General features: G+C 44.8%; 1 protein-coding gene across 1 annotated transcript; it reads right to left on the bottom strand.

Moving 5' to 3' along the window:
* Positions 1 to 779: 779 nt before the first annotated feature.
* POU2AF1 (POU class 2 homeobox associating factor 1) lies at positions 780 to 23,877 on the bottom strand. The gene is made up of 5 exons (XM_036895684.2): positions 23,539 to 23,877; positions 5,757 to 5,887; positions 5,205 to 5,247; positions 4,855 to 5,120; positions 780 to 2,089 (listed from the first exon to the last, which is right to left on the bottom strand). Exons 1-5 carry the CDS (start codon positions 23,552 to 23,554, stop codon positions 1,775 to 1,777), a joined length of 771 nt encoding a protein of 256 aa, XP_036751579.2. The 5' UTR covers positions 23,555 to 23,877; the 3' UTR covers positions 780 to 1,774.
* Positions 23,878 to 27,530: the final 3,653 nt, after the last annotated feature.

The following is a 27,530-nucleotide window of genomic DNA, read 5'->3' on the forward strand; positions in this document are numbered from 1 at the left end:
AAAAATCCAGGAAGAAAACTAGAGGGACTACTGCAGCTGAGACATTTTACCTGAAATAAGAAAGAATAAAAGACACCATTTAAATCTTTAGAAATACTTAAAGAACTTTGTTTTGGTAGATTTTTGCCAATTAAACTTATGGAGATTGTTTCTGCATGCTCTCAGATCCTCAAATAATAAGCTGGAAACTCTTGCATACTGGTTTTTTAATAGAAAACTAGGGCTTTTAAACAGGACTGAGATCCCATCTCCCTTGACTACTCACCATTGCTACGAACAGAGATGTAAGTTTGTTATCTAAAATTTGAAGCTTTTAAATCTAAAATTTAAGTCTGAATAAAAGTAATTTAAGATATCTGTATTGGGAGTTCCAGCAGATACTGAGAATATGGATCAAAATAAACTCACAGAAAAAAATCCATAAAAAGGTAACTTCTCTGTAGATTTTATATAAAATGGCAAAGAAATTGTGCCACTGAAATTGTCATTTCCCAGAAAAGTCCATTACTTCTGCATGAATTCCACAACAAATGCAGCTGCCTAATGGCGACAGTGGTGTCATTAGCAGATGACGTGCCAGCTCTTACAGCACACAGCCACCGTCAGGAGCTAAGCACCCCCACTGACACTGTGGTCAAGACCCTGCAGATCTGAAGTTTCTCCAGCAAAAAAATAAAAATAAAAATGGTGCTTCTGGCTAAGGCCCTAGAAGATGCCAGGGAGGACGGTGCTTGGAGAGCAGGCCTTGGCTTCACGGACCGGTGGCTCCTGGAGGCTTTTAAGACACTAAAGAAGCATGTGTGATAGCACTAAGCAAAGACCCCTGCCACTGCTGGGCGTTGCTGAGTCTCAGCCTCCACCACACAGCTCCACAGAGGGTCCTGACGTGGGAAGAAGCAGTCAGACGCTTCAACCACCCTCTTCACTAGAGCTCAGCTTTTCCTGCAAGTATCTTCAAGGAAAATAGCAAAACCACCTACTAAAGTAACAGTTTTCTTGAGTTTATTTGCCTTCTTAATAACCAAGTAATCTGGAGCTAAACCATTCCTCAGCCCCCATTATCCCCCCAAAACCCAACCTTTCCCTCCTTTGTCCCCCATGTTCCCATCCCTCCTGTCCCTGCCCCTACCCACTCTGTTCTTTTTTGTCCCCCACCCAAACCCCCATCTCACTGAGCCCCAGGCCTTGAAACTCTGCTGCCTAGACTGTAAATCTGGCCAGTGCTCAGAACTGCAAACAAAGGAGCAGCCCTGGTGACCCACAGCTCGAGGACTCCGGCATCGGGCTGGCCCTGGAGGAATGGCAGGACCGGCCTTCCTGCAGGGCACCCCACAAATCACAGAATGACAGAGGGCAGGGCTGCACTGACCCCAGGACAGCTCAGCAGGCCTGTGGCTGTGCTAAAACAGCAGGCACTCTGACGGGGCCTTCTCCAGGGAGCAAGCATGGCAGAAATAAAAACACCTGCTTCACATATTTGCAACACTTGACATCAATATTATCTGTAAAACGCTTGTAATTCCCACTCATAAAGGAACAAATTGGAAAAAGAAATGGGAAAGGAAAAGGAAGGGGGGAGGCAGGAATGGATGAAGGGAGGGAGGGAGGGAGAGAGGGACAAAGGAAGGAAGGAATGAAAGTCTACAGTTTTAGTTTGAATAGAAAGTGTGGTAACGAAATGACTACTCCAAACAAATATGAATCTGAGGATGAATTCCAGGCTCAATTTAAAATCCCAGTTTCAGGGAACAGGATTCTCGGGTGGGAGCCAGCCCTAAAAGCCTTCCACAGACAGCGTGTTGTTGAGCGCATAGGCGTTGTTATCCTCCTCCTCCAAAAGGAGCTTGTCGATGGTCAGGGAGCTGACGGGTCTCCTGGGGTCTTCCATGTCCTGAAGGGCTGGCTCGGGGATGGAGATGGGGAGCTGGACAAACTGGGGCCCGGGCAGGGCTGGGGCTGGAGGCTGGTACTGAAGGGTGGAGGTGGGCAGCGTGGACAGGGGCTGAGGCCATGGGAAATAGGTTAGGGGCGCCTGGTGCTCGGGGCCCTCCAGCTGTGGCCCCACTGTCGGCGTGGCGGCAGCTCTCGTCTGTGATGGGGAGACACAAGGTTGAGGGTTAGCAGCCCTGGGGTGTCCATTGCCCATCCTTGTCCTCATGAGGGTCACTATTTCTCCCTCAGCTCAGCCCTTTCCTGCTGCCTCCCTCTAAGGCGCTCCACCTCCCCCTGCTCAACGCCTCCACGAAGGAAGAAGCAGGACTTTACCTGGAATCCTGACTCTGTCACTCACTAGCTATTTGTTTTTGCTTTATGCTATTTCCTCCATTTTCTCATCTGTAACATAGGTTACAAACAGGACTAACAGCACAGGGCTGAGTGAATTAGAGATACTTTTCCAGATTTCATTAAATATAAGATGCATCCTGATTTCAGAGATATTAAAATGTGGGGAAAAAATGTACATCTGAAAAATCAATAAAAATACAGCATATTTAACAGCAAGCCTGCTGCGTAGCATAGCAGCTCTATCACAAAGTGGCTGCTGTCCTACCAGACACGAGGACGGTCCTGTCCCCATAAAGCTGCTTTGGCATCCCAAGGTCCATGTGAGCCAGCATCCCTCACCTTCCAAACCCTCTGGTGGCGAACAGCACAGGGGTGCCAGGCCAGACCTGGGGACCAGGGAAGCCCTGCTCTGCTGACGGACTTGGCTTCCCTTACAGCTGCTAGAGGCTTCCAGATGCTCATCCCCTTCCACCTCCGGGCCAGGCCTCCCGTGGCTCTCCCAGGAACCTCCAAAGGTCAGGAGCATTTTCTCAGGTGCACTACAAACAATACCTCTCGCCTTCTCAATGACCACCCTACAAGCCTGAGGCCAAGCCTGCAAGAGAGGCAGACCCCGAACTATCTTCCGCAGCTAAGGAAGCAGGTGGAAGAGGAAGGTCCCTGCATCGAATGATGCAAGAAAGGCCCAAATCTCCCCCTGCTGCCCCTGCTGCCCCCATCATCTCTCTCTCCAGTTGCCACTCTGCCTTGAGAATAAATAATGAGAGTCACGTAGGGAAGAGCTTATTTCAGTCTCTGGGATCTTTTACAATGCAGATTCTGGTACAGGATGCCTGGGAGTGGGGATAGAGCTGGGATCCTGCCATCAGATCCCAGGTGATACCTGTGCAGCTGTGCTAGTTTGAGTAGCAAGACTTCAGGGTGTTTTTCTGTAGAATGATGGAGCTGAGAAAGGGTCTCAGAGGCCTTCTAGCCTCCCAACAAAGCCTTATTATTTCAGTATTTCAAACATCCAAATGGGGATCCTACTTTTTAGAGTCATAAAGCTGTTGAGGTCTATGCTCAGGGATAGAAGTACACCAACCCTGTGCTATAATACGTCTTTATCTCCTGCTGACCAGGAATGCTGATTAGTAGCTCTAACCAGCTTTGATGAGTTAATTTACAAAGTGGTAAAACAAATAAATTATTTCTTAATACATACAGTTTGATATGCAGAACCTTTCAAAGCAGAAGGTGGGATGGCTGATGAAAGGATAAACAATGAAAAAAATCCTTGGGATTGAAATAACTGGGAACTATTATGTCCACCCCATTCTCCACCACCACCCAAGGCCCCCTGATATGGCGATGAGTTCCCAGGAAAAGGTGTTGAACTAACTCCTTCCTGTCTACCATCATCCAGCCCCAACTGGTTTGCTGGTAGCCAGGTGGGCAGGGTGGGGGAGGGCTCCTCAGGGCCATGCCCAGATAGTGCTTGAAGGGCTGGCGCATCAGGGCGACACTGGACCCTTGGGGGAGATGGAGGGGACATGGGGAACCAAAGCAAGCTCTGCCATCAAGTAGGAGGTCTGTAGCTACTCACAGGGCCCCAGCTCTGCCTCCTACAGCTTTCCTTGGATGGGGACCACATATAGCTGTACTCACAGGCCTGCTCTCCTCTGAACACTTGGGGGATTCCTATTCCTTCAGCTGGACTGGTACCATTCACATGAAACTATTTCTCTTCCTTTCTCCATTCCTGAGGTAGCAGGCCCATTCTTTCCCAACTGGCACTTGAAGGCAACCCTTGGTTAATGTTGTGGGTCAATTTTAAGATAATTCATAATAACTAACATTTCTTGAGTGCATTCTGTATGCCAGGAACTATGCTAAGCCCTAAACATGCAGGGTCCCATTTGATCCTGACATCAACTTCCTTGTTAGTATTCCCATTTCACAGATGAGGACACTGAAGCTCAGAGAAATTACATCACTCAGTCCAAGATCACACAGGTAGTAAGTAAAAGGGCGAGGATTTGAACTTGGGCAGTCTGACACTAGAGGTGGTATGCAAAATATTACACTGCAGGTGGGTCTCACTACATCAAAAGTCATTTTCTACAAAGTTGTGTCACCTATTGCTTAGCCTAAAAATCTTCTGGACAATCCCTTTGTTAAGTGAACTATCACCCTCTAAGTTATCTTAGATACATAGAAAGAAAATGATGGCTCTGGCATGAGACCCCACCCAGATCTCACTTTGTACTCCATTCACTGAAAGCTTAGACCTGTGAATGAGACGCCCTGCTTTTGGAGCAGACAAGGAGGTTTAGGGAAGAGAAGAGGAGCTCTGTCCCAACCCACAGCAGCACTGGGCATGACAAGGGAGGCCATAAGCCTCCTTAGTGAAAGGTATTTTAGGTCAATAAGGATAAAAGCAGGCCACCCTGGAGCACAGGGTGGGCTTAGATGACCTAGTTATCCTGGGAATCAATAGCAAGCAAGATCAGGGGTCAGAAAGTCAGCCCACATTCTAAAGGGTGCCCTCTGCATGAGTTGGAGCAGCAATGCCTTTGTGTGACATACCGTGACATTAGTGATGAGCGGCTGGGAGGCGTAAGTCAGCACGGAGGAGGGCCCCACTACCGTGTAGCTGGGGCACATGGGCTGCACATACATGTCAGCTGAGTAGGGGCAGCTGACAGCCTCATGGGACACATACTCAGTGTAGGGCGTCCATGGGGCCAGGGGCTGGAGGGTGGCTGGGGCGGGTTGGGAGAGCCAGCCAGCACACAGAGACCCTTCCTCCGTCACTGTGGACGCGGAGACCTCCATGTCAAGGCAGGAAGGACCTGTGGGGAGAAGGAAATTACAGGGCTGCCAGTGTCACCCAGGTGAGGGGCCTGGAGGAGGCCAAGGCTGAGGGGAGCTCTTACCCACTGTGGTGTAGGTCGCCAGGGGCTGATGTGGCAACACCACCTAAAGGGAAGAAGAGAAAACCAGGATTAGTGATAAGCCATCTCCAATTAGACCTCTGCAGGATACCAGCCCAGAGAGCCCCAGGGAAGGAGAGCATAGGAGAATTTCTCTTGTTAGAACGAAACACCCAACCCGTGTCCCAGCCATCACCACATACACTTTTGAGGGATTCCTGTTTCCATTTAGCAAGAGAGTTGTGCATTTAGGGAACTGGCATTGTCCTCTTCCCATGGGAGCCCCCAACTCGCACCAGCACGTGTGTCACTTGCTCACTTGTGCCCTGGCAACATCTTAGTTCAACAGGTCAAGTCAGCCAGCCCATACCCCTCGTTCCACGTCAAGGGACTGCGGCCTTGTACTACTCTCTGTCCATTCTCCAGCAGCTGCACCACAGCAACGAGCTGCCTTCGTGGCCTCAGTGAGTATCCCATGGAGCAGGGAAGTACAATCTCCCCTTACCCTTTGGCTCCCCGACCCCTAGCCCACCACTGGCCACAGTGGCCCCTCACCGCAGTAGGTGTGACCCCTGCCCCGCCACTGGCATGGCCACGCTTCCTCCTGAGCAGCTCCTTCACCGGCTCCTTCACACGGACACCCTGGTATGGCCGGGGTGGGGCTGGGGCTTGTTCCGGAGCTGTGGCTGCAAGAAAGCAATGTCACTGGTGCTCATCTCCCCTCAGACAAGCCCCTGCCCCACTGTGCCCACTCTCCCCAAGGGCCTGCCTGATCATCTAAGTCATGCCTAATGCAGGGGATCACATGAGGCTTCCTAGAATATTTCTCTCAGTGTTGTCACTCCTCCTGCCCCAAACTTTCTATGGCTCCCCTCTACCCAGACAATTAAGGCCTGGCAGCCTAGTCTGGAACTGAAAGTCCTCCACAGTGTGATCTCAACCATTTTTCTATCCACTTAGCACACTAACCACTATATCAACCCTGACTCTGGCCAGAAGGTCTGCCTAGACTTCTCTGCATGTTCCTTGCATGCCTCACCTCCTCCTCCTTACTTGAGATTCCGTGGTCAGGATTCCCTCTCACTGTTCTCAACCTCTTGATTCTTCCTGACCCAAGACTACTGCAGCCCTCCTGGTTGGCCACTGCAGCCCACAGAATTTGCTTCCTCCTGTACTTCCTCCTTCCTCTTAAACACTTCCAGACTTGGTTAGTATTCATTATAGGGGGCAGCAAAGGACAGCCTAAGAGCAAGGACTCTGAGTCAGGTGGCACAAGCCTCAAAACATGTTCTTGACACATTCTAGCTCTGTGATCCTCGGCAAGTTACTAAACCTCTCTGTGCCTCTTATGGGCAATTTCTTATTGAAGGAATGTTGTAAGGAGTCACTGACACAGTAAATGGAAATTATAGCATGTGCTTAGTATAAAACTCATGCACAGAGTAAGCATTTAATAAATGTGCGGTCCTCTAGGTAATGTAAGTAATCCTTTTGGTGTAAGTCTCTTATGCCCAAAACTAGATTTTAAACTTCTCAAGGTGAGATATTGTACTTTATTTCTCTATATCTTCCCAAGTAGCATGTCCATAAACAGCTCAGTAAGTTATTTATTAATTAATTGGTTGGATGACTATTTAAATGTGCTGCCATTCATCTTCCTTTGCCTCTCCTGGACCTCTGGAATGGGCTGCCATGGACGACTCCCCAGTATTCCGTGGCCCCCAGGACATAGAACAATACCCAGTGGCTACCCCTGTGCCCTAGGCCAGAGAGTACCCAGCCTGGCTTCTAATAGAAGCTTCCTTCTGCCTTTTGTTATCAAAGCCAGGAAATCAAAGCACCACATTAAAACACAGGGCTCTTCCTGGCCTGGGAGAGCTGCCTAAAAGCAGCCATGGCTGGGCAGTGACAATCTGCCTACTCAGAAGGCCTAAAGCACAGGGCCCTGGGCCCTTGGAGGGCAGGCCTAGGTCAGCCACCAGGAGCAAGGAGCACTGGCCCTTAGGACGCACGTGGGGACTCCATTATCATCCACTGATAAGGGCCCCGCAGACCTGGCCTCTGAATCAAAAGCCCAGGAGCCTGGGTATACATTAAACCCGGATCCGCACTGCTGCCTAGCTGAACTTTGCTCAGTAAATACCCAGCTGATAAGATCCCAGCCCTGACTCAGCACCAGACCTCCATCTATGGCCTGGCCTTGAGACCCTGCAGGCAGAGAGAGGCAGCGGGAAGAGGGAGGGGTGTCCATTAGCGCTCGGAACCCATGATGCAGAGTCAGCCCTAGACTCTGTTGCATCCCAGGGAACTTCCTCACCTGGCCAAGAAGAAGGATTGACCCGAGGGTGATGCAAAATGCAGATGCCCAAGCCCTGCTCCAGGAGAGTCTGAATCTGGGGGCCTGATGTGGGCCTAGAACTCTACGTTTATAAAATTCCCTCCGGATATTGTGAAGCTCTGCTGGGATTAGAACTACCGATAATTCATCTCTAATCTAATAAGAATCCCCTTCTAACAACCCAATAGGAGATTTCTTATCTTCTGTTTAACTTACCCTGTCATAACAAGAGATCTCTACTGCTATTACTTCAAATACCTCTGGGCACTAGAAATACAGCATTGACCAAAATAAATGTGGTCCCTGACCAAATGCTCCTTGCAGGCTAGTGGAAGAGATGAGCAATGAAACAATAGCAACTTGTAAAATTCAGGCTGAATTAGTAGTGCATAGCAGAGAGCCAGCCTGCTACCTGTGCCCCAGGACCATCTGTGTGCTGTCACCTTTGTTTAAGTTGCAAAGACAATGGACATGAGAGACAAAAACACCTGAATTCAAATCTGGGCTGTCACTTACTGGTGGAAAGGTCTCAGACAATTTATGTAAAATCCCTGGGCCTCATTTCCCTCATCTGTAAAATGGGAGTGATAATTCTGGTCTCACACAGCTGTGAGGACCAGCAAATAATACACGGAAATTTCCCAAAGCCATGTCCAGCATATGGTAGATGTTCAATGCAGGTTGTTTTCCTTCCCCTCCATCTGCCCTTCCCACCTTCCTCTGGAGAGCTACCTCAGAAAACTCCTCTTTCTGCCTGCCTCATGCTAACAAGCACCATTTTCCTGGTATCACCTTCTAATGAAATTCAAATTCATAATTCACTTATAATTTTTCTCATCTATAAAATGAGGATCATAATGATACATGCCTGGTAGGGTAATCTGAGAACTACATATAAATGTTTAAGCATTGAATAAATGTGAGCTGATACTATCATTAGTGTTAGCAGTACTGCTTATATCCCTTTCTGACATCTGTGGTCCTCTTTAGAGTCCAGATCCCATTCCTTCAGCTATTTCAACATGTTTTGAACACCTCCAACCTTCCTTCTGGGTGTATCACTCCTGCCCAAGATCCCTTTGCCACTCCCCCATATGAAGGGTGATGCCCAGCACTGACCCCAGGTGTGGCCTGACAAGGCAGAGGACAGAGACACCTGCCCTCCCACACTCCGCTCACTCATTCTCAGGGTCACGCACAGCCACACCACACTGGCTTTGTTCATACCCATATCACTCAACCTATACTTGTCTCCAACTGAGTTTTCAGCTATTTGTAGGCACCAAGTGCAGCCGGGACTTTATGCATCTTGGAGAAACCTGGAGGACAGGATTATCTGGGGGCCTGAGCACTGTGGTTACTCAGCACTATTAATTCAGTTGGGGACCAAGAAAGGCTCAATCCCACATGCACACATCTTAGACCAGATCATAGACAGGTATATGATGAATCACCCTTGGATTTGCATGTACACTTCCTGGGAAGGGTCCAGAGGACCCCTGATCTCACTCCCTCCCAGGAAGTGGACACATCAAACACTGGCTGCAAAGGGGCCAGCTGGGCACTTCCGGGATCCTGTCCAGCAAGGCTCCCTGCCTCCTGTTGTTTTTGAATCAATGGACAAAGAGGGCTTGGGGGAGGTGCTGTGAACAGAGGGTGTCACCATCTGATGTCTGGACTTCCTTGGAACCCACAGTGTCAACAGGTGTGCCCTGGCACAACAACCATATGGAGAGGCAGTTTTTAAGTCCCCACCTCTTCCTATTGCAGTCACAAAACTCCCACAGTTTCCAAGGATCTCCTCACTCCCACCCATGAGTCCACAACCAGCTGCCAAGGACCCCAAGTGAGTAGGCAAGAGTGAGGTGCTTCTGATAGTATCTTTGGAAAGTGACTAAGAAATATCAAAATCAGAAGTCTGGGGACAATTCCCAAAGGATCCCAACAGCCAAGAGTACTTGCAAGTACATTTTCAGCTGGTGCCTTTCACAACAATGTTTTTGAAGCAATAAACATTTCTAATTTCCCAGTAAACACTATTCCCTACTGCTACCAGTATGAGAACTAAGCCCACAAATACAAATTTGGAAAAGGAAAAGAAGTTTGTCTGAAGTCATGATTGTTTTGCCTTGGGGCTCCTGGATTCCTGAATTGAGCCAGCTTTGAAACAAGTGAACTAGAACACCTAGAAGAAAAATTTTAATATTATTAAATTAATTTCTTAAAACAATAATAGTAAATAAGAGCCAAAGAAAATATAGCATAAAATGAAAGTAACAATATACGCAAGCAGAGAAGATGAAAGTCCAACTCCCAAAAGCAGAGCTGACCAGAGAACAGCCCTCTATCAAAGTGCAACTCCAAGTAGCATGCCCTGACAGCCTGAAGCTTTCTCACGATTTATCCTGTGCTCTGAAGGCCTTTTAAGTCTCCTGTGGGCATCCAAGTGTCCATCACTGAGAAAAATCTTTCCGCCTAAACACAAGCCTCTTGGCCTTCCCTGGGAATCTCCTTTTTCTGGCTGATAAGTTCAGTCATGTTGTTTTTCAACCACTTGAAGTCAATTACCAGTGGAATTTGGGAAAAAGACCAAAACTCACTTACAGCAAAACCTATGAATTTGGCCCCAGTGAGGGCTTCCCTTTTCCAAAGGGAAACCAAAAGGTATAAGCAAGTCAGCAGAGGACATTTCAGTTCCCCCTGCCACACACCCAGACATGCTTCACATCACAAAAATAAGAGTCCTGCAGCTGCGGCTCTGCTGGGGAGCACAGACCGTGACCAACTCAAGCCAACTGACCACCTCAGCACTCCGGCTGCACAAGGTGCTGTACTCACTTTACACAAAGCTTAGGGAATGTATGGATCCCACTGATTTAAATAAATATGGCCCTCCAGTTCCTTGATGAAGGTATGATAAATATCACTGAGGCAATATGCAAAATTGTCAGCACTTGTTTATTTAATGACCCCCATGCAAACCGCATTCACACTACAGTGAGAAAGCTCCTTGGCTAAGGAGGTAGGTCCCTCTGATAAGACCCTTGTGGGGCTGACACTTGCACAGGGACCAATTCATTGGTCACTGTAACTTCTCCTCCCAGCAGCCTCTCTTCAGATGCTACTCAGGCATTATCGAGAACAGCCTCCAATATGCTCTTGAAAGAAGACTCTTTTGTCCTGGTACAGATTTCCCAGGGGCCACAGGGCCAGGCAGTAAGTCAGACACCAGTTACGATGCTGCTCTAAGGAATGGGTGGGATCCAGGGGAGGCCTATGTTTCCATCATCAGGGAACTGGGAAGAGGAACCCATCTCACCCACCATGGCAATCGGTTCTCTGTAAGTGCTTTCTACTTACAACCAACCAGCTGGATCTCAAGGCTGCAGGCAGCAAGGTCATTCTGAAGGACATGGTCTTCCTAATCCAAAAGGACACATGACACACTATGGTTCACTCCAGGGAAACACAGTAAATGTTATTCTCTTTTGCTTCTGAATATTCAGTATTTTTTTTTTAAAGAAGACTCACTAAGGAGAAATACAAATAATTTTTACTTGTAGCAAAACCAAAAACAACTAAATGAACAATAGGAATTGAAACCTAGGGTTAACAAAATTGCCCTAGCATCTAACTGAAAACAAAGTCACAAAATTGGCTGACACCTTTCACTCTAATGTAAAGAATATTGTTTGTGTTCTTGGCCTAAGATAGTTGAGGACTCTTGGGAAAGTCTGGCACAGGTCGGCCAAGGAATTATTCATATCCTTAACTGAAACTCTAATGAGAGTGTTCTTCTTAGTGAAGATCTGGGTCAAAGTTTTCAAATTTGTTCTTTTCATTCATGGACGATGGCTGATATTTTTTCCAAACAGGAAAAAGAACTTGGGCTTTGACCAAAGATTGGACTTGACATGCTACAGAGAACTCCCCATCCAATTTACACTAGATTTTAGTTTACTTTTTCTTTTTAATGTAAGCCAGCAAAGAGATCCCATATGCACAGAAATGTGGGCTTTCTATTCACTAATGTTTGAACCAAGGGGCCCTGTAGCCAGGAAATATCAACATATCACTCATATATTCTAGCAATCTGGATAAGACCCAGGCAGAGATAAAAAAGACAGATGGACAAAAAAATAGCTGGACACAAAAGGTAGTCAGAAGCTATGAGAAAGTGGAACCTCAACTGAATTATGATTTGATGTTGTTTGTAAAGCTTCTGGGGAAGCCAAAAAGGAGTAAGTCATGCGGTTCCAATGTGTAGACTGGGATGTCTCTGTTAGGAGATCTCACGGATGGTCCCTGACAGTGTGCTCTCGGGTCTGGGTGGAGAAGGTGAGGGGGTAGCCAGGGGCATTTCCCCTCCCTGTGCCCCGTTTCTAAGAGGCTCCTTCCTATCAGCCCCCAAAGAGCTCACTGATCAACCATAGGCAGGTCACCAGGAAAAGACTGAAGTAGGGCCATAGTTATTAAGAACTGCCCCAGACCCAGGCAGGCCAAAGGGACACAGAAGGAACACCCAGATAAAGGGGCCACAGGAAGCTCCTGAAGCACAACTGGGGTGACTACAGAGAGTTGTGCAGTCTTAGAACCACAGAGCCCCAGGCCAAAGCCCAGACCAAAGGGGCATGGGAACTGAGTGATCCCTATTTAAGAGAAGCTACAGCCAGCCTGGAATGGACCCCAGGTGGTCACACTCCCCTCAAATTATGTAGGCTTATGTAGAGAGCCATTTCCTTACAGCCCCTCTCATCCACCAAGCTCCTGCCTGAGGTTCTCCAATCTGCATTCTCAGGATTACCTGGATTGTCCCCAAAACTCTGGCTGTCTGGCTCCATAACCTTGGTCAAGGTCAAAAAATATGTCTCTAGTGCCAGAGCCTTCAGACTCTTTGCTCACAGGCTCAGCTGCTGAGGCATCCTTCTGCCAGGGGCTCAGTGCCTTTCATGCCAGTCATTCACCCTCTCTCCAAACCTCCTGCAGAACACACAGAGCACAGCAGTGTCTTTGATTCTGCTCTCTACTTCCAGAGACAGTGTCAGAGTTATGCCTCTTCTTCGTGGAGACTCAGGTATGTTGAGGGAATGCGTGCTAGAGGTCCATGGTTTTCCTGGTCACAATCCCAGGAACTCAGAAATAACCACACTCACTTTTGCAAGATGACCCTGTGATTCACAAAGTTTTTGACACAAATGTCTTCATGTGAGGCCTCATCACAACTTCTGAACTAGGCAGGGGAGAGCTTCCTTTCACCTGCCACTCCCCATACCACTGGTCAGGAAAGGGATGCTCAGAGATGTAAGTGACTCGGCCAAGAACTATACTTGTAAAGAGCAGTGCCATCAACTAGACCCAGGCCCAATGATTCTAAGCTCTGTCCATTTCTGACTCACTGCCTGCCCGCTCCCTGCCCAGGCAAGTCCTGTTTGTTTCTCTGGGTAACACTGGAGGCCAGGCATCAGTCCCCTGCCCAGTTCTAACCCTCCTTCTCCAGCTGGAGACTGGGGCTGGGCCACCCTAATCCAGTCTCCCTTGATTGCCAGTTCCCCAAGAAATGGTGCTTCTCAGCTGAGGGAGGAGAGAAAAGTCCATGAGAAGCTTAGCAGCGGTCTGCTCACATGAGGGGTGACGAGAACTGAGAGGCCCAGACAATTCCCCGCAAAGTTTTATTTTTGGTGTTTTCGATTGAAATGACAGGGGATAGGTCTGCCTGAGAAACCAGCTGCATCTGCCCGCCTTTTACAGAAACTGGGGTCACTGGAGCGGACAGGGCTCCCATCTCACATACATCATTTCCCAAATTAGGGGACAAGAAACGGAGATGCCCGGCAGAACACCCATTGAATAAGCACTGCTAAGCAGCATGAACCACCACGGCCCCTGCCACCACAGTCTCTTCTAGTGTGGGTACACAAATACCAATCAAACAAATCAAATAAATGCATAAGCAGACCTAGAATCACACACTGCGACAGAGCTGTATCTGCCTCATAGTTGAAGGGCTTTGCCTTGTCGGGTCAGTTTCCACTTCTGCTTGGTTCAGCAGGGCTTGAATGAGCAGAGAGCTGGAGGCCCCAGCCTCCAGAGGCGATCGAAAGGGGAGAGAGCAGAAGGCACGGTGGTTCTGTCCCCAGTGCAGAAATGGCTCTGGTGTCAGGCTCAGCCCACACAATGAATGTAAGTCTTGCCCAAGACATACAAAACAGCCCCAGATGTTCAGGGTCCTTCCACAGTCCAGGGACCCTGGATAATCCCCAAAGATGTTTCAGCAGCTGGTCTTATTCTATCTTGGCTAATAAGCCCACTCAGAAAAGACAAGTCCAGGGAATTCAGATTCAAAGATGTAAATGAGTTAGATCCAGAGATCTTAATACTGAATCCCAAATATAACTTCCTGAGATTTATATTTGCAGGTGCTTTTGAGTCAGGTTATAATTACTCTCACTACAGTCAGAAACCCCTCTGTCTAAGGGTGAATTTATTTCAGCTGGCAGGGGAAGAAGTATCTAATGAAATCCTAAAATTCTTGGCATTGAAAAATGGTGTTTAGGACTGAAGCTGACCTAGTTTGGAAAGCCTACTACATAATTTACTATGTGTCACCCTTAACAAGTCATTTAACCTGCATGTGCCTCAGTTTTCCCACTTGCTAAATGAGAATAATAACCATATCATGGTATTAGCATGAGCATTATATGGAATTAACATAGTTAAACAAGTAGTAACAATAGATGTCCAGCAAATGGCTGTATCTCCTTTGAGCTCAGCCAAAAATCCAGGGCCCATCATTCATCAGAGAAGTAGCCCTGCTACAGTGATTCTAACTTTCTCCCATCCTGCTGCTTCCTGATCCTGAGTATCTCTATTCTCAACACACCCGGGGACTTCTTCTGCCAGCAAGGCCCATCTCATCCTGCCTTGATTGTGCTCCTGGAAACCATCCCTGAGGTACCTGGGTCTGGCATCAACAAGCAGCAAGAATATCCATGTTTAGGTTACAGGGAGGCCAATGATGCTGCAGAAAGACCAAAGACCTCCCCTGCAAACAGATCAAGCCTGGATAGAAGATATCAAAATCCTGGCACTGGCCTCTTATAGAGACCATGAGCTGAGTGAGAGGACGTCTTTCTTCATAAGCCACCAGAAGATTAGGTTTGGGGCAGATTTGAGTTTTTAAAGAGCAACTCCACAAAGGAGCACCTTGGAGATTTTTGGGTGGCAGACAAAGTAAGATGACATACCCTTGTTCTGACCTCAGATGTGGCCCCTGAAGGAACCTGCATCTCCTAAAGGGCAAGGACAGAGGCATGACTGAGGCCATAGTCATGGATACTTCTTCACAGGTCTAGAAACCTATAAATGCATATCACATATGGGATGGAAACACGGCAGTGCACAAGGGAGGGCTCTCTGTTGGTCAGAGAAGGGAGTTCTCTGATACCTGTTAGAGTAAGGCAGACCTCTGGCTGCCATATTGGGCATTGCCTCAGCTTTACTGAGAGCAGCAGGGATCAAAGGGGTGGGTGAAAGGGGCTTATAATGAGCTCACAAGACCGTGTCAGGGGTGAACCAACCCGAGATACCCAGCCCCCAACACATGCTATACATAGCAAGGCTGCACCAGAGAGGAGATGGAGCAGAGGAGACAGACACATCTTTCCGTATTAGATCAAGACCCATAGCCTGAATCTAGAATGGCCAGTCTGATCTAGAATAGGAAACAATTATAGTTCAGCAGTTAAAGAAGAGGAACTTCAGTTGTTTATTCCTTGATGTAAGCAATGTCTAGTTTGTAATGTTATGAAAGAAAGAGACTTTCCCTGAGAGCTTTGGGCATGGACAATTCCTTGGGGGAAAGACTCTTGAGATCCAGCATCAGCTGTACATTTGGAGTCAGACTCAGCTGCCCTCACTGTGGCTTGGGGTACAGCCTACATGCATGAAAGTAGCCATAATAATTGATTCACGATGTGAGATTTAACTGCCAGTCAACATGAACTTTTTTGCTAAATCTCTGGTTTACTAACCAATGGCCTCATGATGTGGAGGATTCCCTTGTGAGGGACAATTGAAAAGCTGTGAGAATAACAAGCCTGAGAAAGAACTCACTAAGCCAGTCTTTGAGAAAGACACCCCTTTCTTATTCACAAGACAGCCATGTAGACAGAAAACATGACCTTTACAGCTTCAAAGTCTAATGGAGACCAAAGCTAATTTTTCTCTGATAATGAGTTCCTTACTTTGTAAGTATTTAAACCAAGGACCTGAGATCAGCTATCAGAGATCATGCTGAAGGAGTAAAGGATTGGTCCAGGTCAGCATTGTCAAGCTGATACAAAAAGAACTCTGGGACACAGTGAATGTGCCTGTAGGTGCCAGTAAAGGGAAGCAATCAGGAGAGTCTGGGGATGAATGAGCAGTTGGAACTCCAGTATCCCATTTTTATATTTGTATCAGAGCTCTGCAGTAGATTTGAATAGTAGTTTTGAATAAAAGGGGTTAAGAAAAAAATACTGTGGACAACAGTCTATATATCCTTGGATTTTCTTTCTAATGCTAATATTCACACTGAATGCCATATTTTCCATGACACCTTCCCTAATTCCTGCCTCCCCTCCCTCCTGCTGATGGTAATTTGTTTCATTGGTAGATTTCCCTATAGCTGGAAATAATTCTATTATCAGTTGGAAGCCTGCATGTACGGCATGATGAATGGACGGTTGCTTTTCCTTCTGTACCTTTCTTTCTTTACACTAGGTGACAGCAACACCAGTTCAGGGAAGACATTGGTGCTGCTGTCACCCAGTGTAAAACTTGCTCCTATTTTCAAATCTCTTGCCTCTCTCTTTTCCTTTCTTTTCTACCTCCCCAGTATTTCTCAGTCCTAGAAAGTACAAGCTTGTACTCTTCCCCTCTTCCAATTAAATTTATAATTTTTTCTAGAGGATTGAAAAGTAATTCAGCTTTTCTTAAGTGCAGTCAAATCCTTTTTGGCCCCAACACCTGGCCCGAGAGTGACTCTGGGACATAATTCTTTGGCTACCTGTTCTTCCCAGAAAGTGATACTAATGAGACCATTACTAAGAAAGGACGCAGCACATTCTTGTTTCAGTTTTCAGTATCATTTGTGCTATTTCTTGCATATGTCAAGTGCCATTCTCCTCACAGCTAAATTATAAACACTTCTGTTCAATCTTGTGAATTAAAAAAACAAACACAAGTTTGCCAGTCAGTTTCAGCCTGCTGCCATCACACCTTGCAAGGCTGGTAGGAAATTATGGCCCAAGTTCCAGGTTTGGTCATAGAATGGCCACTGTAACCAACAGTATTAGCCCTAATTACTAACCACACCACAAATGACAAGACTGGAAATACGTGTCCTGCTATTTCACAAGAAATGCAAAACTCAGAGGCCATACATATCGTAATCTAAAATTAGCTGCATAACCTTTGTCCTTAAAGGAAGAGTGAGAAAAATAATAATAGTAAACTATTTTGTGTTATTGGGTGTTGACTTAATGCCACACACAGTGGTTCAACCCCTACCACACCTTATGAAGTAAGAACTGCATTCCCATCATATACATGAGGAAATGGCAGCAGAACAAGCAAAGGGACTTGCCAGCATCATACAACAAGTGAGGCATTCAGTATAGGATTCAAACTCAGGTCTGCCTGCCCCAAAGGCTAAGCTTTAAGCCACTGAAGGTAAAGAAACAGCAGAGATGTCATGCTCCAGTTTAGAATAAACCCTTACCCTCTCTATCTTGCTTCTCATACCTCACATGCATACATGTACACATACACACACATGAATATACACATATACACATGTGGAAGGATAACCAGACTCTTCCAAAATCTAGGCAGTTGTAAACAAAGGAAGTGCCAAGGAGGCAGAAGCCTTAGCCCCCAGTACAGACTGCCACACAGGGCTGTCCACTAGTGCTGCCCAGAAAAAAAGATGCACTGCATTATTGGGAGAGATTCTAGGTCCCTCTCTCCCCTTTGAGCCCTCCATTGTAGCTAAAATAGCTGCCACAAAAGCCCAGTGGAGGAGGTACAGCAGCGAGGCAATGACGCTACTTCCTTCAGAAAGTAAGCTGAAATACATGCATGAAACATGAGTTTTCAAAGTATGAATAGACATCTGCCAGCTGGTACACATCATTTTGCCATTGGTCTTTTATCTAACATGAGAGGCCTGTGCTTTTTCCAAGAGCACCCTCCTGGACCATGTGAGTGAGGCAGGCACCATGGCAAGGAGATAGAACAGTTTTGCAAGATGACATTCAGGGTGATTTACCAACCTAATCTTTAAGCTTTAGTTTTCTCATCTATGAAATGGAGCTTAAAACAGAATCATGGAGTTTTTATGGGGAGTAAATAAGATTATACTTTCAAAGTATGGCAAAGACTAGCGGTTGTCACACCAAACATCTGTCCTGTGCTTCCTTACTAACAACCCTCACATTATGGGGGCTGGCAGTGTGCCCAGCTAAGTACGCTATTTTCCCTTGCAGATAGGAATGGTCATTTTGTCAGCAGTTGTGTGTGTCACTGGGGAGGGGCAATAATAGGGAGCCATGATCTTTTTGCCTTTCCCTGTTCTTCTTTCTTGTCCAAAACACAGATGTGATGGCTGGAGTCACAGTAGCAACTATGAAGCGACCTTGAGGACAAAAGCCACATGCTAAGGGCAGCAGACCAGAAAGACAGAAGTAGCCTGGGACATTGTTGGCACTTTAAAGCCTCCAGACTGTCCTTCAGAGCCTGCTGTGGACCTTCTTTTATGTGAGAGAATATACACCACTGTCCTATTTAAATCCACATAGTTTCAGATCTCCTACTAGCAACCAAATGTAACCCAAACAGACCCAACAGAACATCAGGTACACTGCCACTGCGTGGCCCCAAATAAGTACTTCATACCCCATAGCCAACATTTATCCATATGAAAAGGATTGTACATGTTCTGCTTATAGTAGTGTAATGTCCAAAGGCATATTAGAAATGATCAATTTCAACCTCCAGGTCAATAGTTCTCACCTTGACAGCACAATAGAATCACCTGGGAAGCATTTGTAAATCTAATGCTCAGGGCAATTTAATGAGAACCTCTGGGTTAGGACCCAAATATTGATATTTCTTAAAGATCCCAGAGCATTCCTATGTGTAGCCAAGGTTAAAAAGCACTGTTCTATACAGATGCAAGAATTCCTTCTATTAAATTAAGGACACATGTTTGAACTGTTTATTTTTTATAAGCACTCATGAAATCTCAGCAATTAGAGCTGGAAAAGGGTTTCAGTTAAATATGCCCCTAGCCAGGAAGAGGCAGGCCCCATCTTACAGCGGAGATACTTGGGACCTAGACTGGTCAGGTGGCTTTCTCAAGGCCCCACCCCTAATTACCAACAAGTCGAAGGTAGAATCCGTGTCTCCTGCTTGTGGGAACGCTTCGTCCCTAACATCACACAACCAGAACACAAGAGTTTCAGGGAAGGCCACTCCGACCCAGGCAGGCCCACGCTCATTAAGTAGTTGTTACACAAAAATGAGAAAATTAGAAGGTTGCCAAGAATTTGATAAAGGTGAAAATTATGTTAAGATCAGAAGTTATTAGCCAGCTTTGATTCGTCTGCCTCAAAATGAGAAATTGATGAACATTATCATTAGTGGCAAAATAAACTTCTTTAGAAAGAAGTCAGAGGGCAAAAAAACTAATGCCTGTACTTGGTAATGGGAAAGTTTAAAGGCAAAAATTTACAGAACCTCGAAGATAATTAAATGTCCAGATATTTAGCTAGGAAGTATAGACAACCTTGGTCCTTTTCTTCCTCACAATGGAACAGATTTGTAGATTTGAGCTGGAAGAAAGCTTTCAAAACATCTGACTTGGGAAATTTTTGAGTGTAGAAGGAGACAATGTTGGCATTTTTCTTTAGTAAATGTCGGGAGAAGGAAGTAGGTATCCACCTTGAAAATCATCTGCTCTTTTACCAATTAATCTGTGTGTTCAGTAGATGTGTGTCATTTATTTCACCTCCTTCTGTGCTCGTGAATTTGTGTCTGTCTTTTGGATCCCACTTACACTTATCAACAAGAACCACTGAATCAATAGATAAACTTGGTAAGAAATAAAGGTGCTTACTAGGCTTAATAACTAAACAGACATTGTATGTAACACAGCATAGAAATTATTAGAGATAGTCCACAGACCTACATTACTTCTTGTTATAAGTTTGCCTGAATTTATGCAGGAGATAGTTCCAAAGTATTATGTTAATGAGAATTTTGAGACCTTAATGTATCTGTTTGTGAACCTCTGCTCTGTTCATGTCAGGAAGCAAAGGCAAATCAGCACTATTATAATTTGATAGTAAATGTTTCCTGTTCCTAAAATGCCTCCTTGGGCACTACAGCAAAGAAACACCATAGCCAAGTCTATGAGGCATCAAGACAACCAGTCAATTCAAACAAAGTAAGCCAAACCTGCGTTTGATATCCCCTTGATTTTTCCCTGTCACGAATAACAATAAAAAACAGTTGTTCAATTCATTTATTTTTTAACAAGTGGTGTTGAGTTTGCTACACACACTGACTCTAAGGTAGATGTCAATAAAATAAAATTTTGATATTATGCAAGTTATTTAATCAGTTAACTGCAAGCTTTATCTCCTACTGGTGTGGGTGCAGTGCAAGCCCAGGATACTGAACAATCTAAGGCAATGAATATCCAAAGTACTACCCAAGTCATTTTAGGCCAGAGGTCAGCAAACTTTTTCTGAAAGGAGCCAGATAGTAAACATTTTGGGCTTTGCAGGCTGTATGGTTTCTGTAGCACCTACTCAGCCCTCCTGTTGTAGCAGAAGAACAGACACGGCTGTATTCTGATAGAATTGTATTTACACAAACAGGTGGCAGGACTGGTTTGGCACTTAGGCCATTTGTACACCCCTGATTTAGAGTTTTGAAAAACTGTAAGATCCAAGAACATTTTGACTGTGCCTTTTTAATTACTCTAATATAAGCGTGGAAAAAGATAGACAGGCAAGAATTTAGTATAACCCTGATCACTCAAGACAGGCCGATGGAAGGTATTACAGGAGCGAAGGGCTCTCTGACCACTTTCAGGAGACTTGATGACACTGCTACATTCCCTGCTTTAGCTCTGGTTAAAACTGTGTAAAGCAGGCATTAACACCCCTATTTTCCAGATTTTTAAGTGTATGAGATAGCTAAATAAGTTGCAGAGACAGCTTTCAAACCGAGGCATGTTTCACTCCATTGCTCCTGCTGTTTCTATTTCACTGTTACTAGGTGGCCTTAACAAGGGCTTCTTGTTGAGGCAGCTGTTAGTTCTTCACATCCATGCAAGACCTGCCAGACCGAGCGAAGAACCTGGGGAGAGAATCTGCAGGTGGAGTGACTTATTTATCCAACCGGCCAGTCAAGCAAATCTTAAATCCGTGGATGGGGCTTGAAGATTTCCACTCTGTGTGCCAGTCGTGCTGAGCTAATCTGAACCACAGCCCATGTTCATATTCAGTCCACAAACTGGAAACATGGGCCAAGGAAGGAGGGGACAATATTCACAAAGCAAATGTTTTCTTAACCCTTTCCAGAACCCAGTAGTACAGTCATTTCAGCTCATGCCTTGAGGGTGTTTTCTGAAAAAAGAAAGTGCTTTTTTCAGCACTCTTGGTGTCTGATTTCAAACCCTGCCCTTCCATCAGGTGATTCTCAGTGGGCTGATGATGTTGCTCTATTTTTACTGGTTTTTCCCCCAGAGTATAATCTCCTAGGTACCCTCTGCTCTAAACAAAGGTCTTATTTGGATCCAGGGTGAAGAGATGCATTCAGTGTCTGGGGGCATTTCTTAATCTCCTTTAAGGTACCAAAGGACATTGAAAAGAACTTTGATGGTGTGCAACATGTAGAAACATTCACCCCAGTTATTTCACCACTGATCTTACAATGTGGTTCCCCTAAAGATGGAGTTTTGCTTGCACATGACTGACCTGCAGGATGTGAGCAGCAAATACGCCTCCAATATCCCCTTTTAAAAAACTGCTTATCTCTTAGGAGAAATATAAGAAAAAATGTAGTGCATAATGACAAAGGGAGAATACTGCAGCTCATGAACACAAGGAAGAAGCCCATATCTCAGACACAGAAACAAAACCAAAGCAATCAACATCATTTTGGTGGCATCTCAGCCTACTAAGGTATCTCTGCAGAATGGGTATTATTTTTACCCCATTTTACATATGAGAAAACTAAGGATTTTTTAAAAGGAAAATGACTTGCCCTAAATAGGCAGGAACCAAGGCAGAAAAGCCCATCTAGGGGCTCACATAAAACCCACTGATTCAGCCTACATGTAAGGGTATATGGACACACAGCAGGCTCCAGTAAAGACATTAGTGCCCCCCTGCCCTTCAGCCACCACATAGCACTCCCACGGGGCTGGCTGCCATTACCCTAAGAAGCTTAGGGTCTTGCTGTCTCCTCCTTCAGGGACCAGTTGCATACCACCCATACTAGGATATCTATAATTTTCTTCGAAGGATTCCATAACTCTCAAGTACAAATTAAAGTGCACTTCTTATTTTTAAAAAAAATCCGTCTCGCCATTATCAAACAACGATGAAACTTCACAGTCTGAGAAGTTTTCAAATCACTTTTCTGTACACATTAAAAAGCTCAATTCCAGATAATTAAAAAAAAAGTGACTACAAGTTGTGTTTTAATCAAAGGCATATTTTCTTTCTTTTTTTTTATCATTTCTTTTAAAAATGTTTTCATCTTTTTTTTTTATTTTGGTATCATTAATCTACAATTACAGAAAGAACATTATGTTTACTAGGTTCCCCCCTTCACCAAGTCCTCCCCACATACCCCTTCACAGTCACTGTCCATCTGCATAGTGAGATGCTGTAAAATCACTACGTCTTCTCTGTGTTGCGCAGCCCTCCCCGTGTCCCCCACGCACTGTACATGCTAGTCGTAATGTCAAAGGCATATTTTCAGAACTTTAAGCACTCCAATAGAATATCTTTTTGTAAAATAAATAAACACTCCCTAATTTATCTTTCCTATACATCTAGATTCTCTTATATTAAGTTTGCTTGAAGTAGGGTATACCTGAATTCATTAAAAGACATTTTAAAGAGCTAAGTGACTTTTAAAAGAGCAATTTTTTGGTAATACTTCTTTTTAAAGGAAATACAGAACTGAGACTCATAAGGCTGTTGAGTTGACTTTGTTATTTCAAGAAAGGAATGTTGTAGATAATCTCTGTATGGTTTCCATTATTAATAACATGAGTCTCTGTTTGGTCCCACATAATGGAAAATAAAGTTCACAATTGTTCCATCCAACCCCCAGGATAAACATTACGGATAAAGATAAGCCTGCTGTCCCCTTGCACTGGAACACCAGCCTTGCCACTGAATGGGAAGAAGAATGACAGGAGGCAGGTCAGTGAAGCCAGTGCTCTACCAATCCGAGTTTCCACATCTCCCCAACGCATTAACAGAAACAATCCACACCTTTGCCAGAGAGGAGCAGGGCCCATGGAATTGAACCACAGGCTACAGGGTAGCTATTTATAAAAAGAATGCCTCTCATGTAAAGAACTCAACGCTTACCCCTCCCGGTCCCAAACCAATGTTACATCTGGCTTTCGTTTTGTGAATCATAAACTGCCCCTTTTCACCACAGTGATTCATGCACAGCAGCGGAGATTCGATGAGTTGCCCCAGCTTGGGACACCATTTCGTTCCCCTCCAGCCTGGAAAATCAGCATCACCTCTGACAGGCTGGTTTCTCCACCCGGCTCCGTCACGCCCACCTCACCCCTCCCCACCCCCTGCTCGGGGCCCGGACCCCTGTGGCCCCCATCCCCACCATCACCTGTCGGTCCGACTGGGGAGCTCCTAGCCCCTGCCGTGCTCACGTGGCTCTGACAGCCCTGGCCGGAGCACTTACGTTTTTGCCAGAGCATGGCCTGTGACAGGATGTTGCCTTTTCTCTTTGAAGCAGACAGTTTGACTTCTTTAATGTGAGACCTGGGTGTGCGTTCCTCCAGTGCAGCCACTGCTTGCTCAGAGGCTGTTTCCTCGGCCTTTTAAAGGCCCAAGTTCCCACTGCGCGGGGGCACAGCGGCGTCACATCCTCCCACCTCAGGCACCGGTGCACTTTTTCTTCAGCAAGGCTGCCTGTCACCCCACTGTGCGCACCCTCAGAGGCCCTCCGGCTGCGGGCCACTTGACTCGCAGAGCCAGCCAGCTGGATCCGAACCGCAGCGCAGCAACAGGAGGCTGTGGCCACCAGCTGCGGCCGCAGGGTGCGATGCGGCGCACTGTGAGCGAGACGGTGTGCGAGGTGGGAACTGGTGAGCGCGGGGGTCCAGGCTCGCACCTGCCCACCCCAGTGACGAGTCCAAAGCCCCCTGGAAAGCTCTGGGCTCTTGGTGGCGTCCGTTCAGACTTTTGCCTCCCAGGACGCCAGCAGGGTACTGTCGGCCTTGGGCCCTGCTCCGCGGGAAATGCGATTCCCAGGGGTCACTGGTTCTAAACAGGAGGAAACACCTGTAGTCTCTTCAAGCCTCACTAAACAACCCCCTCATTCTTTTAATACTGCTTTTCTGTTTATTCCATTTTGAAACACAACAGCCCCTCCCCTCGCTCCCCAGCGACCGCCAAGCTGGCCAGGTGTGGTCACACTTAAATGCGAGGGCTGCCGCTTGTGGTGGTCCTTCTGCCCACGGGAAGGAAGGCCACCTCCTCGAGGGAGAGAGAAGACTCGCGTGCTGTTCGGCTGGAGCTGCTTCCTTCAAGGGGACTTGTAGGCACATACGGACGGGACAGGACCCTAGAGCGCACCCACCAGTTAGCATGAAGCTTCCCAAGGGAAAACGGGGTTCACCGCCCGAAGGTGTGCGGGGCGTCCCTCCCAGCGCGGAAGCCTCAGCCGCTGTGCATCTGAAGCCCACGCGCTCACGCCCCATGACCTGAACGGTTTAGGGTCAAGGCCGCCCGGACTCCAGATCAGAATGTCAGATATTTGCTGGGAAAACATTATCTGTGACTCAGAATCAAAAGTCGAACTACATGGCACAGTTCAAAAGAAGACAAGGTGACCATGTTCATGCAATACATCAAAAAGTGGAGAAAAAGAAAAAAATTCTGTTGACATCATCTAGATGTCTCCAAATGCAGGTGTGCTGACACTTCAAAAAAAATCTGATATACCAAAATCAAAACCTAAAATAATTTAGTAAACAGCACTGATCCATATTGTAAAAGAACTCATCACTTTGCAAAAATAATTTATTTCCTCATTCTTTCAACAGATATTTAAAAGTGCTCATTATGTGCCATTGTCTATACTAGGCCTTATTTGTACTTTTAGAGGATGATTAAACAAGCTTTAGTCATCCTCTTCGTTCATGGTACTTTGGCCTCATTAGTCCATGAAAAGACCCTCTCTTATTTACTTATTAATTCATTAGCTCATTCATACATTCATTCATTCATTCATTCACTTTTCTCCCCATCTTCCCTGATATTCTTTTGCTTGTCCTTCCTCACCTCCATCACTTATCTACCATTCCAATTAACAGCTATTTTCATCTGGTTGATGCTGATATTTTTATTTGAAGATATTTGTACCTGTTCTTGCAAAATATGTGTTGCTTTGCACACATGGATTTTTAATTCATGTAAGTGGTATTGTATTATAGAGCTCATACTGTTCCTTATTTTTTAATTCAGCACCATGTTAGAAGATCCATCCATGTTGCTATGTGTGCATTGAATCTGTCACTTCTAAAGGCTTGAAAATATTCCATGGAATGCAAACACTATGTTTTACTTAACCAGATTGTCTCCAACTTCTCCCTCCACACCCACACAAAAAGCATCAATGAACATTCTAAGATGCTTTTTAGAGGCATATGAAAATTTCCTTGGGGTTATATATGCAGAGGTAGAATTACTAGGCCAAAGAATATAGGTGTATTTATGTTAGTTGAATACAATCAGATTATTCTCCAGGGCTCCCACCAGAGTTCACGGGGCAACACATATTTCCACTTCACCACCAGACTTGGCTTCATTCCTCTTTTTAATTTTTGCTGACTGAATAGACATAGTGATAGTTCATTGTGATTTCATTTTATATTACGAATACTAATACGTTTGAGCATCTCTTCATATGTTTGTTAACTTTCTGGATTTCCTCTTCTGTAAAATGATTGCTCATTACTTTGCCAATTTCTCTAGTGGGAATGCTGTCATTTCTTGTTAATTAGCAGGAATTGTTTGTATATTCTATGTGTATATGACTTTAGATATTGTCCATTTTATTTGATATAAATTTCTTCTAATCTGGCATGTGTTAACTTTATTCATGGTATCCTTATTTTGAATAGAAATACTTAATTTATATACATGGGCCCATCTTTGAACTCTATTTTATTTTATTGGTTTCATTTTTCTTGAATGAATACTTTACAGTTTTTGTGATTATTTATTACAGTACGTGTTAAAATTTTAGAGTAAGCTTATCAAGCTCTTCTAAAAAAATGTAACTGGGATTTTTATTGGTTCTTCATTGAATTTATAGATTTCTTTAAGGAGGATTTCTATCATTGTAAGAGTAATGTGGCCCAGCTACAGGTGAGATACCTTTAATCTATGGAGCTCATATCCCATGTTATTTATCAGAGATTTAAAACTTTCTCCGTGGAAGTCTAGCGCATTCTTAGATAAGTTAACTGTTATTTGTTTTATAGTTTCTGTTAATAGAGTGACTGACATCTTACTTTTTATTATATTTTCTAATTTGTTATTGATGTTACAGAAAAGGTCTAATAATATTTGTGAGTTTAACTTATTTCCAACAACCTTGCTGAACTCTCTTAGTGGTTTTAAGAGTTTGTCTATTAATTATGATGGTCTTTCTAAGAAGATGATCATCTCTTCTGAAAATAATGGCAGCTTTATCTTTTCTCTTTCAATCCTTACATCTCTTATTTCCTTTCCTTAGAGTGTTGGCTGTTACAGTAAGTAGCAATGGTGAAAGCGGTTATTCTTGTCTTGCCCTTGTCTTGAAGATATGATTAAGATACATTTCTAACATTAAAAAATATTATGAAAGATAAAAGATTAAAAGGTCTTATGAACATTCAAACTACAGAGGTAAAGAAAACTAATACCTATACATATTATAATGAATTTTAAAAACAGCACATGCAAAGAGGAAGCTAAAAGCTTATGGAAAAAGAGTACATTAACAGCTGAGAAATAAGTATCATTGGTAGCACACTTCTCAACAGCAAAGACAAATGCAAGCAGACAGTGAAGAAATGTTTTAAAGTATTAAAGAACATTGAACCTATAATTTAAAACCTAGCTTAACTATCATTTAAATATTGTAACATAAAAATATCCTCAGACATTACTAGGCCTTATATTAAACTGCTCTTTGAGGAAGCACTCAAATGAAAAGAAAGGGCAACTAGGATAATTGCAAGAAATATGGGAACAAGAGGTGGTCAAATGCCTGGGTAAAGTTTATGATAGGAATTTTCTTTAAGCTGGAAAAGAAAAAAGCAAAAACATATCAACCAGAACAAAATATCTAGAAAATATCAACAGGGTTACACAAGTCCAGGGACACTATTCACATATTTCATTTAATTTGTGAGTGCATGTAATGTGTGGCACTGAAGAAGACCAAAGGGAAATTAAAATGTACTCATATTTCTGTTTTACAAAAGCGAAAGTATAGTTTTTGATAAATTGAAGAAATGAACAGGGAAAAGTAAACATAAATATGGATCTGAAGTAAGGGGCAACTGTGACTTACATTCTTACTATAAGAACAGATGTAGAATGTTAAATAGAAGATAACTGAATCTTTCTATGGAAAATAGGAAGGAAGTATTAAAAAAACTTTTAAATAGAAAATAGAAA

Source organism: Manis pentadactyla, chromosome 13 (assembly GCF_030020395.1).
Source record: "Manis pentadactyla isolate mManPen7 chromosome 13, mManPen7.hap1, whole genome shotgun sequence".
In the NCBI taxonomy this organism is placed as follows: Eukaryota; Metazoa; Chordata; class Mammalia; order Pholidota; family Manidae; genus Manis; species Manis pentadactyla.

Bases quoted from the DNA above. Each gene is read 5' to 3' on its own strand.
- POU2AF1 (XM_036895684.2), bottom strand. The intron at 5,121-5,204 runs GTAAGAGCTCCC...TTCTCCCCACAG, and splicing joins GGCGACCTACACCACAGTGG to GTCCTTCCTGCCTTGACATG. The intron at 2,090-4,854 runs GTATGTCACACA...TCCCCATCACAG, and splicing joins CGCTCATCACTAATGTCACG to ACGAGAGCTGCCGCCACGCC.